This window comes from Phyllopteryx taeniolatus, chromosome 13 (genome assembly GCF_024500385.1).
Source record: "Phyllopteryx taeniolatus isolate TA_2022b chromosome 13, UOR_Ptae_1.2, whole genome shotgun sequence".
In the NCBI taxonomy this organism is placed as follows: Eukaryota; Metazoa; Chordata; class Actinopteri; order Syngnathiformes; family Syngnathidae; genus Phyllopteryx; species Phyllopteryx taeniolatus.
In genome coordinates, this window is record NC_084514.1 from 11582583 (window position 1) to 11599652 (window position 17070).

The 17070-nt window shown below is 41.1% G+C and overlaps 1 protein-coding gene across 1 annotated transcript in view; it reads left to right on the forward strand.

Moving 5' to 3' along the window:
* Positions 1-17070, forward strand: part of alk (ALK receptor tyrosine kinase) — a 446825-nt gene that overhangs the window by 286788 nt on the left and 142967 nt on the right. The window contains exon 5 of the mRNA XM_061795469.1: positions 14320-14450. Coding sequence (XP_061651453.1) covers positions 14320-14450 — 131 coding nt within the window. The remainder of the gene's footprint in view (positions 1-14319; positions 14451-17070) is intronic.

Below are 17070 nucleotides of genomic sequence, written 5' to 3' on the forward strand. Positions count from 1 at the left end.
TGTAGTATTAAAGGGAATGTGGTGTGTATCTGTTCTATGTGTATTATTGTTGTAATTTGCAGTGGTGAAGAACTGTACTGTGTTATATACTGTATACTGAGAGCTTTTCCAAATAGTTTGAGCCTGTTTTGTAAATATTAGACACGACCCTAATCGTGATGTATTTGATACAGCTTTCAGATATCATTATATTATGGAGTATTTGTCATGTGACCAGCTTACCTATTCTTGTAGTCAATGTTAGTTGTGATCCGAATCAGACAACTCTTATGTTGTGTTAGCCCAAGCATCAGCACTACGTTGTTGTCTAGTGCGCCACCTGCTCACAGTGTCAGCTCCATGGAGCCTCCAGTAGTGTCTCATTCTGATAAAATTACTACCAGGGCAACATTTATGCCAAAGTCTTTAAATGTAATTGAAACATGTATCTGCCACCTTTTTCTACTCAAATATCTACATCTGTACCCATCAAGTCTTGTCACCCCTGCAAAGTACCATGTGGGCCACTAATAATAGATTAAGGTTTCAATTGATGCCAAAGACTTAATCTCATTATAAGATGTTTTGAAGAAGTGGCCATGGTCTGATGAATACATATTTTTCCCCCTTTTTTTCCACAAAATCTACATGCACAAGATGGATGCTCAAAAGTGGATATTAAGGTGTTATTGAAGAACTGACACTCTGTTGATACATTGACATCTAATGCTCAGACATCTTTAGTCATCTGTTTCTACCTGTCTTGACAAAACTGTCACTGGAGTGTTCTTTCATTGCTTCCAGTGAGTCCAAATGACCCGCCAGTATTGTGTGTTCAGTTTGACCTCTATTAAATTGTGGCAGAGTTGTGTCTCATTTGTCTTCAATTTAAAATTTGGATTGAAGCTTAGCATTCATAGCTCATGGCCTGTTGGAGTAAAATGTTTGACCTGATTGGTACTCATTCTCGGCTCAAGATATGAGGCAGTTTAAATTTTCTGATGAAAATATGCAGTGATTTATGTGCCGTTTTATCTGTGAAGTGTAGGTCCGTCTGTAGTTACATGGCACATTTTAGTTGGGAAAGTAAAAGACATTCTGTTTTGGTCCCCTTATGTTATTGCTGCCGTATTACTATATTAAAGGTAGTCCGCATACAATACCAGTCAAAGGTTTAAACACACTTGCGAATGCAAAATGAAAAGATGCGTCCAAACCTTTGACTGGTACTGACCATATACGGGTATTCATATTATAAGTATTAAATTCTCAGTTAATTCAAGTAAGGGTTGTAAAACTTTCTTGAAAAAATAGCACCCCTCCAAAGCAGGAAGGTGTCTGTTTCCACTAGCGGAAACAGGGGCGGTGTGAATTAATGAGCAGACATTTGTAAGTTAAGTGTCAGCATTTCGTTAAATGGAAAAGTTGAATCAAGACTCTTTATTCACTTTGTTATTTCAGACATTAAGTCAGTGGTTTTGGACTTGGCTATGCAGATAGTGTCTGTATCTTTTCAGCCTGAGATGTAAACACACATCACAGTGAGGACACCCTTGCATCTGCATTCGTTTATTTGCTCCAGTTTGCTTTCATCCTCTGTTATTAGCTCCTGGCAGCTCTGTTGCAGAATAATCTGTTTAGCCGTATTCAGGTTTAAATCAATTGGATATATAACAGTTAAGGCTTGCCTTAAGTGCCTTCCTTAATTCTAGCTAGAAACCATCATGTAAAAGTCTCATGATTATTGTTGACTAAACCTTCTACTTGGTCACAAGCTCAATAAAGAAAATTATTGTTATTCATTGCCTGTCAGATCAAATAAATGTAATTTTCTTGTTTTTTCCAGATCTTATTTGAGGTTAAGGCCTGTGTGACGATAATCCTTGCATTCATAAGTTAATGCGATATGTAACAACAACGAAATTATATTGTGGCAGCCAAACACATAACTCAGTGGCCATTGGATAACGTCACAATGATGCTATAATATTCTTCACTTCTCCCACTCTGCTTATTTTATAGGTTTTTGTGTAGCATACTTGTGCCATGCTTTGTCATGCAACTGGAGGTGGCAGATGCAGGAAGCAAAATAATAAACTTGAATGAAACCATCATGTAAAAGTCTCATGATTATTGTTGACTAAACCCTCTACTTGGTCACAAGTTCAATAAAGAATATTATTGTTATTCATTGCCTGTCAGATCAAATAAATGTGATTTTCTTGTTTTTTTGACATCTTATTTGAGGTTAAGGCCTGTGTGACGATAATCCTTGCATTCATAAATTAATGCGATATGTAACAACAGCGAAATGATATTGTGGCAGCCAAACACATTAGTCAGCGGCCATTTGATAACGTCACAATGATGCTATAACATTCTTCACTCCTCCCACTCTGCTTATTTTTTATGTTTTTGTGTAGCATACTTGAGCAACTGGAGGTGGCAGATGCAGGAAGCAAAATAATAAATTTGAACTTCATGGCTAAGTTGGGGTAGGGCCCAACTAAATGTCTCTAGGGGGTTTATGGAGATGACGTAGTTGGAAGTCTTTGAGTGGCCCAAATGCTTCGAGTGGTCTCAACGAGGTGGAAGATGACCCCTAGTTAGGATGACCCATGACCAAGATGACTGAGAATATTGGCATTGTAAACCAGCTGGTAAAGAGTGTTCGCGGATTGATGGTGGGGTTTGAGAACATTCAGTTGGGCCCTTCGCGAACATAACCAACAATTTCGAATGTATTCTTTGCTCCTTGGTTGTTTCTCCAGTTGCGAGGGAGGCAAATAGTGAGAATGCAGCAGTATGCTACACAAATGCCTAAAAAAGAAACACAAAGGGAACAATGTGATGAGGCGAGAAGTTGTGACAAAGAGTTAGGATTGAGTGCTGAGCGTGGCTGCGACTGGCAGCAATAAAGAAATGAGACTGTCAACAAATGTGCAGATACTCGGTAACTGCAACCACACAAAGAGAAAAACATCCAATAGACTCTATATGCTACACTATTTGATGCAGCAGTCTTCAACAAAGTTACATGAAGTTCTGGTTCAATGGAGAATGACATAAAATGAAATGGACTGCACCATTTGCGCTCCCGATTGGTGGGGAATGGCTCTATTGTGAACATTATATTATAAATTAACTGTAGTTTTTGTGTAAACCTGCTAACTGCCAGCTGAAACCTGAGCTATAGTCATCTATCAGATCATTCCTGCTACATGCTAGTAACACGAATAGTAAAAAATAGTTATTAGCTATCGATCAGCTTTGTCACATCTAGTCTTTCAATTTAACCTGTTCCTGTATTGGCATACTCCATACTCCACATACAGTATAATCAAATGATTCACACTCATATTCACACATATGGGCATTGTACTTTTTAACCTATTTCATGTAACCTAGCATGCCTTTGGAGGGGGATTGTGAGAACAGGTCCGACCAGAGAATCAGACTCAAAACCTTTAAATATGAGGCAGATGGGCCAGCCGCATGCCTCACTGTGCTACCCTGGTGTGTCTTCTTCATAGCTAAAATTGTATTTAATTGTTTAAGATTCATATTGAATAGTTAATGGTTTTATTTTTTTGTGGCATTCACAAAATTGTGGTTGAAAGAAAAAAAATAATTATCTTGACGCCATTCACCCTAATTCGCATGGGAAATGCTCAAGGCCCTGCTGTAACCCTGAACAGGACTAAAGTGAATATAGAAAATGGATGGATAAAAAAAAAAAAGGCTACTGCCGATAAAAATGGCGTGATTACAGCCAGTAAGATCATGTAATGGTGTCACAGTAATTAGTCTTTACTTAACAATTTCCAAATGTTAAACAAGCCCAAAAGCAAATACTGTAAATGTGAAGCTTTTGTTATGCAACTTAAATGTCTCTTCACTGCGCTGACTCCGTTTCTTCCACTGGTTAAGTCACACTTTACAAACACAAGAAAATAGAGGAAATAAACAAGGCAAAGAAAAGAACTGCTGTCAATCTTTCATCAAACAAAGTTCAACTAAGAACATTTTGTGTGCTAGATAAGAAAATAAATAGTTTCTGCAATTTGTGCCCTAAAGAATGATGTAGTAACATTACATCCAAATTATATTGTTTTCTTACATACTGTATAGCCCCTATGCACACTCAGATTTCTATAATGTGCGGACACTAGGGAATATAAAGTGAATACAGTGTCAAAAATGTTTTAAGGATATAAGAGGAAAACATTTTGCTTGTATGCATTGTCTGTACGCTCTTAGTGTGTTAAACCAAGAATCACAGGATAATACCAATACTCATGATTTTAAAATAATTTCTTTCTTCTTCACGTTCTTTTGGATAAAGCGCAAAGCTCGTGCAAACCAGAAGCCACAAGACAAATAAGCCTTAATGTGGTCAGAACATACACATCCTCCATGCTAAGTAACAAATGCAGACACGCACATTCACCACATTAAAATAAAAAGAGGGATATTAGCCAGAACAGAAAGGGCTTTGTAAATCAATAGTATTACGGCAGCACTGAAAGCAGATCAGTTTAGATTTGTACATTGGTCTGTTTTGTGCTTCCAATGAAAGTTAACACAATTGATGCTTGATGGCTTCCAATGTGATCAAATTTAAAATAATTTAATAAAAACATTTGTGCCTGCGACCCTAGTTAGGAAAAGCGGTACAGAGAACGGAGGGACGGAGAAACATTTGTATAGGAATTTGTTAAAAATGAAACAATGTGTCCAAGCGTCAAACATCATCATCCTAAAACTTTATTCAGGCTATATTTTAACATTGCAAGTATTGAAATTAATCTTTTAAGATTACAACTAATGAACACAGTGTCTGTGCAGACGGATGAAGGATATGCAAGTCACCTTACATATACAGTGCATAGCTATCTCAGCTCTATATTAAGTTCATCGTCTTTGTTATTGTTGTTAAGGTATTGTTGAGAATAAGTGACTCAAAGATGAACTCCTTGAAAGTGAGGGTCCAGTTATGTGTAAAATGGGAAGTTATTCCATTCTAAGCCAGGACAGACGTGTACTGCTTTTCTATGTCTAACATCCATTTATGGTCTTCATTACATTTCTTTTTGTTTGTTTTGCCATCACTGACACCTTGCTGTGGTGGTGGTATGCTTAAAAAAATAATCCAAAGTCTCACATGGCATCATGCATGACGGCAGTTCAGCCTATTTTAAAGACAAAAAATCTGAAAGTGGTGGCACGGTGGACGACTGATTAGCACATCTGCCTCACATTTCTGAGGTCCGGGCTTAAAATCCCGGCCCCGCCTGTGTGGAGTTCGCATGTTCTCCCCGTGCCTGCGTGGGTTTTCTCCGGGCACTCCGGTTTTCTCCCACATCCAAAAACATGCATGGGAGGTTGATTGAAGACTCTAAATTGCCCTTAGCTGTGAATGTGTGCGCCAATGGTTGTTTGTTTATATGTGCCCTGCGATTGGCTGGCGATCAGTTAAGGGTGTACCCCGCCTTTCGCCCGAAGATTGCTGAGATGGGCTCCAGCACGCCCGTGACCCTAGTGAGGATAAGCGGTACAGAAAATGGATGGAACCCCCTCTGCATTTATAAATCAGGAAAAAAAGTGATATTCACAAGATCCTGTTATCAGACAGAAGTCGGTATTATGTTCAGTTAATGTAAAATATACATTATAGCTCTAAACCCATAAGTACAAATAGTTGCATTAAAGGTGAAGTTTTCACTTTTCAAACGGCTAGCAAGATTTGAATGTAGCCTCACTTCACTCCCTGCTCCAGCCCCCTTGAATCTCCGCCCAAACAAACACGGCAAGCTCACTAATGTTACCATGTACTGCACACGAAGGCTGCTACATTGCTAGGATGATTTATTCATGATGGAGTATTGCCAACCACGAAATGCTACCGGTTTGATGTATTTTTTTTAATGTGCAATCAATTAAAAATATAAAAAAGGTGCTAATCTTACCTGATGACTCGGTGAGAACGGTGACGTTGGCGGCGTGTTTTCCAAGCCCGGCAATGAAGCCGTCGTCGTAGGACATCACCATTACATATGTTTACCATTGATGTGTCAAGAGAACTGTCCAATTCCTTCTCTTTAACTTTTGTTTCCTTACTGAAGTTAAATAATCCAATGGAGTACATGAGAAATGACTGTCAACTGGTCCGTCACGGCTTCCGTCACTGATTCTGGTCCTCCTCACACAGAGTCATTTTTAAAATAATAATTAAAATAAAATTAGAGCCATAAGATGGGGCCAGAGAGGGTTGATCATTGAGAAATATTCTACTGTCAGGTAGACAGACAGCTTTAACAATTGAAACATTATTATTTTAATTTTTTTTGTTAAACAGCAAACTATGCCTTTAAGCCACAAATTCAAATCAACTTTATTAATAGAGCACTTTAACAACACAGCTTTAACAAAGTGCTTTGGATAAGATTGACCATAACACAAATAATAATAATAACCATCAAATAATAATATATAAAAAAATATTTGTGAGCTCAAACTAGAGATACCAGTGCTTTATGGTGGCAGTGAACTCAATTTAACTCACTTCACAATAAGCAGCAGTTTGGCAAATGGTGAACAATTCATCAAAAACGAGGCTTCAAGCTGTTGAATGCCACTCCCAGGTGAAGTTTACTGTCAAACTAATCATAAAATCAAGATAATTAAACATTGTGTATTTAAAAGGAACGTCCGCTTAGATTAATGCTAACCAACAATGCAAAACGCCCTTGACATGATAACGGTTGGCATCGATATCGCTGTTTTAGATGCTATGGATGTTGTAACACAAACAAAATCTAATTGTGACGATATTATCTGCTGAATAAAATATAATGGCTAAAACGCTGTAATAGTGCAAATGCAATAAGAATAAGAGGATGGAAGTATAAATAAAGGAGACAACTCGTTTAAACGGGCTGCCAATTCACAGGCACTCACAACAACAACAAGCGCTGATACTCTGCACTGAAGAATGTCATGGCCAAAATAACAAAAACAGTCCAAAATGGGTTAGGGCAATGCAAAACGAACACTAATTTATCAAAAAAGGGTGTAAAAGTATAAATAAAGGAGAAAGTTAACGAAGCTATTGTAACGGGCTGCCCACTCACAGGTGCCTCTTTGAAGAGCTCCAGATTAGTAATGTACAGTATTTGTCATAAATAAGCCTTTTTCACTCATTTGTATTGCAGTTCACTGTGCCATGCATGGGCAACCACTTATTAAGTTGAACTGTTATGAGGCTTTATGGCAGAGTGGCCCGACAGAAGCCTCTCCTCAGTGCGAGACACCTCCTCATGACACATGAACGTCCGCGTGGAGTTGGACTCCCAAGATGGGGAGAAATAAGATTCTCTGGTCTGATAATACTGAGATATAACTTTTTGGCTTTCATTCTAAGTAGTATGTGTGGAGAAAACCAGGCACTGGTCATCACCTGTCCAATACAGTCCCAACAGTGAAGCATGGTGGTGGCAGCATCATGCTGTGGGGGTATTTTTCAGCTAGAGGGACAGGACGACAGGTTGCAATCAAAGGAAAAATGAATGCGGCCAAGTACAGGGATATCCTGGACGAAAACCTTCTCCAGAGTGCTCAGGACCTCAAACTAGGTTTACCTTCCAACAAAACAATGACCCTAAGCACACAGCTAAAATAAAAAAAAAGAGTGGCTTCAGAACAACTCCGTGACTCTTCTTGAATGGCCCAGCCACAGCCCTGACTTAAACCCAATTGAGCATCTCTGGAGAGACCTAATAATGGCACTCCACCAATGTTCACTATCCAACCTGACAGAACTGGTTGCCAGCCAATCGCAGAGCACATACAAACAAACAACCATTTGCACTCACAGCCACACCTACGGGCAATTTAGAGTCTCCAATTTATGCATGTTTTTGGGATGTGGGAGGAAACCGGAGTGCCCGGAGAAAACCCACGCAGGCACGGAGAGAACATGCAAACTCCACACAGTCGGGGCCGGGGATTGAACCCTGGTCCTCAGAACTGTGAGGCCGACGCTCTAACCAGTCGTCCACCGTGCTGCGTGTGTACATTAACGAGGGAAAAATGAACTTAAATTATTTTAGAAAATGGCTGCAATATAACAAAAAGTGAAACATTTAAGGGGGTCTGAATACTTTAAATAAAAAGCCTCCTGGAGCAAAACATGCCCAGCGTCAGATCTTTGCTGGGTTTTCTGTCTGTAACGGAGGGTATCAATAATTTAGGCTACGTGTGTATGTGGTGGGCTGATTTGGGGTCCACATGGATTTCATGGAATTGGATGTAATAGAGCTCTGCCGGCTTTATTTTTAGTATATCTCGCATATTTTACTCAAGGCACACACAGTTTTGTTGACACATTTGTTCATTTCAAATTATAGATTTTGCTAATTTCTTTTGTGTTTCAGTTTTGGGGTATTGAAGCGTTTATTCACTGTCTATCTGGGGTTTAGGAGCTTGTTGTATCGCAATGCGTTGCCTGCATATATTTTACGCACAAGGAAACAAACATTCCCGTGCAATTACTGGCTCAGCAACATCCTGCTGATGATTCAGCCTGTGGGGCTTGGATCCTCACATGTAGTTTGCTGAGTCCGAAAATAATATTACCCTGATCAAGAACACAGTGGCAACTCTTATCGACTGTTCAATTTCTCTTCTTTGATAAGATATGACAGATGCTTTCTAATGATGTAGTGTGGTGCTGAAGTTTCACTTCCCATCAATCAACACCTTCCCTCCGCTCTAAGAAAGGCCAAGGGAAAAGTGAGTAAGCTGCAGTGAGGAAAATCAAAATCACACATTTAAGAAAGAAACGCAGAATAGGAGAAGTTAGCAACACGTGTAATGCAAAGCCTGTTGAGTCACTGCACAAACATCTGGGAAATCCTAAAAGCTCAGATGTTTGTGGAGCAGGATTTTGTGTGTCGATGTGTTTTTAGATTCATCTACTCTTTCACACACACTGCTACTGCATACACCCACTCACATCTGACACATGAAAATCCAGATCCAGTTGAACATGTTGAGGCAATTAACATATATATGTGTGTGTGTGTGTGTGTGTAGATGTAATATTGTCTCTATGGTTTCTCAGTAAGCATGTGAAATATTAATTAAAATTGTCCACGCATTCCTGAGTTCCAGAGGTTTTTCTGTCAAGAGGCCTGAAATCAGGTAATTCAAATTTCTCTTAGCTTATCTACGTCACTAGCGAAGATCTCCGCCTACCTCTCCGCTCCTGAGTCAGTGCTGTCAACATAGCAAACACGTGTGCTCTCACAAGTGGGTCTTCTACACGGAGCCAACCAATCATAGGAAAGGGAGCGGTCTTAGCTACAGCTGGAATGGCCTTCCCACAGACTTGACCTCAGCCCTATTGAACATTTGAAGACTAAAGCAGAGGGCAATTTGGGAAGAGGTACATTGTGAACACCGGTCAATAATGGTGCGGATGACAGTGTTACCTTCAGATGGGGGTAGGCCAGTGACGAAGTCCAGGGAGATGTGGGACCAAGGGCGGCTCGGAATGGGTAAGGGGCGCAGCAGACCAGCTGAGGGTTGATGTGTAGCCTTGCCTCAGGCACAGACGGATTAGGCAAGGACGAATTCCCGGGTGTCTGTAACCAGGCTGGGCCACCAGAAGGGTTGAATGAACTGGAAGACTGCGGGTGATTCCGGGGTGGCATTTCTCAGGCTTGACAAAGAGACGGTTCTCAAGGAGACGCTGAAGGACTTGGCGGACATGGTGGCGATGTTCTTCAAGAGAGCGGGAGATGATGAGAATGTCAACCAAAGAGACGAAGATGAACCGGTTCAACATATCACGGAGGATATCTTTGCTAAAGGTTTGGAACACAGCGGTTGGTTAAACCAAAGTGCATGACAAGATACTCAAAATGTCCGAGAGGTGTATTGAAAGCGGTTCTCCATTCATCCCCTCCTTAATGCGATTAAGGTGGTAGGCGTTGCGCAGGTCCAACTTGTTGAATATTTGGGCGTCGTAGAGGGGTTCGAAGGAAGGGTCTATGAGAGGCAGTGGCACTTTGTGTTTCACGGTAATGTCGTTGAGGCCTCGGAAGTCAACACAGGGGCAGAGAGTGGTGTCTTTTTTAATCAACAAAGAAAAATCCAACCCTCAGGGGGGAAGAAGCGGGTCGGATAAATCCAGAGGCAAGAGAGTCACGGATATAGTTTTCCATGGCTTCCTTTTCTGGGCGAGAAATGTTACAGAGCAGGCAGCAGGTAAATGGCGCAGTCATAGGGGCGGTGGGGGAGGAAGTGAGATGGCATGGTCTTTACTGAAGACAGGAGAGAGGTTGTGGTATTCTTCCGGAACCCGGGAGAGATCAATAGGTATGGCAGGTGACCGAGGTTTGCTGGAAGGCGGAATGATGGAGAGAAGGCACTGGAAGTGGCAGAATGGACTCCACCTGGTGATTGACAGGTGGCTCCAATCGATGGCGGGGTTGTGTTTTTTGAGCCAGGGGATACCAAGAACTAATGGGGTCTCAGGGGAAGGTATGACAAAAAGTTGGATGGTTTTCAAGGATAGGTAGAGTGAACGGAGCTTTTTGGTGGGTGACAGGGGAGATGAGTCGCCCATCCAGGGCTGTAACCTTTTTAGGAGAAGGGAGGTTTTTGAGGGAAAGCTGGAGCTGATGTGTCAAACCATCATGGATAAAGTTGTCATCTGCACCGGATTCAATGAGGGCTGTGACAGGGGTGTTGCGATCAGAACTAAGGATACACGAAGGAAGGGTAATATGGGAAGGAGAGCTAGGAGAGGTGTTGGTTTGGCTCACCACGGCGCACTCGGGTCTTTCAGTTAATTTCAAAGAGCAGGTGGTGATGAAATGATCTGGCTGTCCACAATAAATACATAAACGTTGCTTAACACGGTGCTGACGTTCCTGAGGGTCTAATTTGGTCTTTCCGAGTTGCATAGGCTTCTCTTCAGCAGCGTGGGGTGACGAGGAGGCGGCCGGGAGCTCGTGATGCGGCGCGGTGTCCACGGAGGGGACCAAGCTGCGCGCCACAACCTCTCACTCACTCGCCCTCTCCCACAATCTATTGTCCAGTTTAATCGTTAGGGTTATGAATTCCTCGAGTGAGGAGGGCTCGTCCCGGCCAGCGAGCTTGTCCTTAAGCTGCTCTGAAAGTCCGTTATAAAAAATCCCCCTCAGTGCGACGTCATCCCACCCGCATTCCCCCGCTAGTATTCTAAACTCTACGGAAAAAGTTGCAGCAGAACTAGCGCCCTGAGTGAGGGTAAGGAGACGCCGCGTGGCTTCTCTGCCCTGGATGGAGTGATTAAAAACCTTTTTTAATTCGGCGGAAAAGGAGTGGAATTACATGAATAATGGGGAAGAGTTGTGCCATAGCGCGGTTGCCCATTTAGCTTTGCCGCGTAACAGGTTGGTGACGAAAGCAACTTTGGATTGTTCTGTGGGATAACTCAATGGTTGAAGGTAAAAAAACTAATGAACAGGTTAACAGGAAATGACTACATGAACCAAGATCCCCCGAGTACAGTTCAGGACATGAGGCTCTTTGAAAGGGAGGAGGTGTTGATCGGCGGCTGCGGGTTCGGGAGGAATACTCACAGGAGAGGTGCCGGAATGCATCTGGAAGGATATGAGGGAAACTTGTTGAGCGAGGTTGTGGAGGGAGTCCATAGTCTCGCGAAGAACTTTGTCCTGTCTGTCAATCTGGGCGCTTTGGAGGGTGAGCGCTTTCCTCAATGCTTCTGGGTTTGCTGAGTCCATTTTTTGGGGCCAGAGTATTCTGTCACGATTGGTGATTGTGCGATATTGAATTGGACCCAAAAGCAGGCCGAAGCGGAGGAAGTAACTGATATTGGTTTTTGAAGGATATCTTGGTGGCTGGATGTTCGAGGAGTGAGGGTGGTTGGCTGAACCAGGCAACGTATAGGAAGCGGGGGGGGCTCGGGCAGGAGAAAGTGCTTGGCGGCGTGGCTGGGACAGACGGCGAGGCAGGTGACATGGAAGTAGCACTGGAGGAGGAGAAGAACACAATGGGATCTCTTGGGCTGACCAGATTAATTTGACTTTTTTTAAAGTAATGTGTGCAATGCTGCAGCTTTTTATGTATTCAGATTTTCATTAAAACGCACCGATTGCATTTCACTCTATACTGAATCTGGGATTTAGGCAAAACCATATTAAATACTAGGAGTAAGCAGATGTTCTAATCATGTACACACAACGTGCATAAAATCATCATAAATCATCATCATAAAATCAAAAAGTAAAGTAATAAAATCACTGGCTTAGTTGTTTTAATGACCCTTTTCACATAAGTCATTTTTAAATCATAAATTAATTAACAGCTACTCAAAAATGGAATAAAAAGCTACCTTTGGTTCCTTTTAAAACAATCAGCAGAAGCATACATTTTTTTATTGTCATGAAATTAAACATTTGTAAGCATTCATTTTGTATCATTAAATGTGCATTTAATCCATCACAAGTGGTTACAGCAAGCACGAAAAAACCCATCAGTGATACACACATGAGCAGTGAATGACTCATGTGGTCCGCAGGGAGCAAATTGGGCATTAAGGTGCCCTACTCAGGGCGCCATCGCCGTACCACACTTCTTGTTTTGGTCAGGTCTCTGTTGGTCAAGTTAAACTGGGTCACCTGAGGCAGAATTGAATTCAACACAAAACTTTTCAAAAGAGTGCAGCAGGGAATAGTAGCCAGACTCACAGATTTGTATTTGGGAATCTTTGACTTTTCTGGATGGAGTTCGCAAGTTCTCAAATTTCTTTTTTCGGATACTGTGACGCCTCCCATATTCCATAAAAATGCATTTTAGATTAATTGACGAATCGTAATCAGTTCAGAATTATGCTTTGGATAATAAAAAATACAATGCATACGACTGATACTGTAGCGCGTTTTCAATGGACTCAAAGATGCAATTGCACACATCATTCATTCACTCCACAGCTGACCTGGGGCAGTCTGATGGAAGCATGACTGCCCCACCAGCGACCATCCAACCACATTCATTCATAGGCAATAATTACCTAGACCTTCCACAGCTGATTGTATTTAGATAAAAAATGAACACACTTAAAATTCATTCACTCCCAACCCTCTCATTTACAATGCTTATTTGACATCTATAGCTTATACAAAAGCATACACATCTAAAATGTGAAACACCTGTATTCCCACTTTTGGCCCACCCTCTTCATATACAAATAATTACAAATAATAGCCTACAATAATACAAATAATTTGTATTATTGTATTATTTGTATTTTGTATATTATTAGTAAACCACTACTAGATATTGTTCTCAGTCCAAACAAAATACAACCGTATACAATATGTGGATAACATTTGTGTGTGAAGACCACACTTCAATTGGTTGGTTCCCTCAACGTTTAAGGCTTGGTTATAAATAACCTTGAGATAACGTTTGGCTTTGCACTGACAGAGAGCCAACCCAAAGCTACATCATTATGTTGACAAAATAATATCCATGTCAATATCCATTGCTTGTATGTTTACAGAGGAGAGTATAATGTCATCCGCCATGAATAAAAAAGTAGCCTGCCAACCAACACACAGATGGACGAAAAAACAGAACTACCCTGCTCCATGATTTCGTTATTTATTATTATTATCTTTTTTAGCAGTTCAGTCGAGCGTAGCTCACGATCATTATAGGATCGCAAATACATCACATGTAACAGTGGCCCTAAATATTTTACATAGTCCTGACTGTATTATTGTATGTAAGAGTGCTTTACAGATGGCATACTGTATGGGAAAAGAAGCAGGGCCATGGCGAGGAGAAAGTGGGAGAGGAAGGGAGGGGGGGACTGTTTATGACAGTAAAGTGAACGCAGCACAATTTGCTTAACAAAATTAGGGACAGTTGATGGTTGTGGGAGGGCAGCATTCACAGCAGGACTCCACTCACTGCCTCATACAACCAACAGTTTATTACCCAGCGTTTGGATTTTCCCAAATCAGTGACCATCTAAGGATTCCAAGTGAGGTGTCACCTACCTGACGCCTTGTCATATGTAAGGCTGCTTTTACAGACTCAAAGAATGGCAATGTGTCAGAAAACCAAAATGGAATGGAACGAGGAAGCCCACACATCTTCCTCTGAGATCTTAGACAGTCCCATCCCGGGCACCAATGGGGTTCAGGCCGAGCAGAACCAACCCGCCCTGACCCTGGCGCCTCATAGAGGATGTGAGAATATCTTTCAGCCATGGTGCCTGCTCATCACAATGATCCTGCTCCTGCTTTCTCTCCTTGGCAGCTGGGCCGTGGCTCACCTCACCTTGGAGACCCACGGGGGATCACCTTTCCGGATTTCAGCCAGCTATGACCAGCGGACACTTGATGAAACGGCTACGATTGAACCCAACTTTAAAACCAACTGCACCATGGGTAAGATGGCTTTTTCATGTTAAGATCCTTTTTTGGCACTCAGCGAAGAGATCCAAAAATGTGACCCCTGACACTGTAGTAAATTAAAATATTTAATACTTTTTGAAAATATTAACCGATTATTCGTTGTATTTCTAATAACAATTATATTTTATTATATACTATATTACACTGGTAATATATTTACATTCGTTTTGTTTAATTATAGCTTTTTCAAAATGTACTGAATGGTTGGGATGAATCAAAGGGTTAACAGCATTAACAAATATGGTTCCTTGTTCTATGAAGCGAAATTGCAATGGTTTGATTGTGGCATTGTATCATTAAGTAGCCACATTATGTATTTTACGTAATTCTCATGGGATTGCAAAATTCTAGCAATTTTCAAAGGTGAATGGAGCGAAAAACAGTCTTACCAAATGCAAAGTAAGAGACTCAACCTGTTTTTTTCTTCGTGTATTGCTTTTGAATGCTTCTGTAATATGCATGTAGACTGAATGCATTTCACATCTGCTGGGTGACTGAGTTCTCAGATCAGCTCAAAGATGCCAAATTGAAAATTATGTGGGGATTTTTTTTTTCTTCATTGCACCACATTCTGGAATTAAATGTGAATATTGTTTGAGACTGAAATAATAGTCCTCTCTGTTGACTTTGAACAGTCCTCAAATTGAATTAATATGATGGTTTCCATTTCCTGTGCAGGCCCACAGCAACATTTGCTTTATCATTTCAAGTGAGCTTTACCGATGAAATATGGATGAAACTCCTTGTTTCTCCCATTTTCTCCAATTCATCAAACATTTAATAGATGCCCAAAAAGGTGCAAGCTATTATACCAAACTGAATTTGTTGAACTGATACTTTTCATGTGTCCATGTAGTAAACATATCCATATATAGTTTTATGCAGATGCATGCGAAAATGTGTATGATTTTCCTAGGGAAGGCCGTTCTTTCCAAGATTCCTTATCTCTACTTTAAAACCTCTGCAACTTGTTTACCAGCTCAAAACTGAATTGAATAATTGAGTAAGGATTGACCAAAATTAATGTTCCACCATTAGCTGCTCTACAGCACGGAGGGAATTCACGGTATGTGACTAACACAACTTCCTGGGAAAAAAATAAACTGAAATTTGTTGTTTTACAACCCCAATTCCAATGAATATTGGGACGTTGTGTTAAACATAAATAAAAACAGAATACAATGATTTGCAAATCATGTTCAACGTATATTTAATTGAATACACTACAAATACAAGATATTTAATGTCCAAACTGATAAACATTATTTTTTTTAGCAAATAATCATTAACTTAGAATTTTATGGCTGCAACATGTTCCAAAAAAGCTGGGACAGGTGGCAAAAAAGACTGAGAAAGTTGAGGAATGCTCATCAAACACCTGTTTGGAACATCCCACAGGTGAACAGGCTAATTGGGAACAGGTGGGTGCCATGATTGGTTATAAAAGGAGCTTCCCTGAATTGCTTAGTCATTCACAAGCAAAGATGGGGCGAGGTTCACCTATTTGTGAACAAGTGCGTGAGAAAATAGTCGAGCAGTTTAAGGACAATGTTCCTCAACGTACAATTGCAAGGAATTTAGTGATTTCATCATCTACGGTCCATAATATCATCAAAAGGTTCAGAGAATCTGGAGAAATCACTGCATGTATGCAGCAACGCCAAAAACCAACCTTGAATGCCCGTGACCTTCGATCCCTCAGGCGGCACTGCATCAAAAGCTGAGGTCAATGTGTCAAGGATATCACCACATGGGCTAGACTGGCCTGCCTGCAGTCCAGACCTCTCTCCCAGTGAAAATGTGTGGCGCATTGTGAAGCGTAAAATACGACAACATAGACCCCGGACTGTTCAAGCAAGAATGGGAAAGAATTCCACCTACAAAGCTTCAACAATTAGTGTCCTCAGTTCCAAAACATTTATTGCATGTTGTTAAAAGAAAAGGTGATGTAACACAGTGGTAAACATGACCCTGTCCCAGCTTTTTTGGAACGTGTTGGAGCCATAAAATTCTAAGTTAATGATTATTTCCTAAAAACAATTAAGTTTATCAGTTTGAACATTAAATATCTTGTCTTTATATTCAATTAAATATAGGTTGAACATGATTTGCAAATCATTGTATTCTGTTTTTATTTATGTTTAACACAACAGTTCTGAGGACCGGGGTTGACGTCAAAATTCAATCTGGGGTTCAATCCCCAGCGGGGTTCAATCCCCAGCCTCGCCTGTGTGGAGTTTTCATGTTCTCCCCGTGCCTGCGTGGGTTTTCTCCGGGCCAGAGTGCCCACATCCCACATCCCAAAAACATGCATGGTAGGTTAATTGACAACTCTATATTGCCCGTAGGTGTGAATGTGAGTGCGAATGGTTGTTTGTTTGTATGTGCCCTGCTGGCACATACAAACAACCAGTTCAGGGTGTACCCCGCCTCCTTCCCGAAGATAGCTGGGATAGGCTCCAGCACGCCCGCGACCCAAATGAGGAGAAGCGGCTCAGAAAATGGATGGATGGATGGACAACGTCGCAACTTCATTGGAATTGGGGTTGTAATTTCAAGTTTAGATGCAAGGAATTAATTTGTATGTCAATGT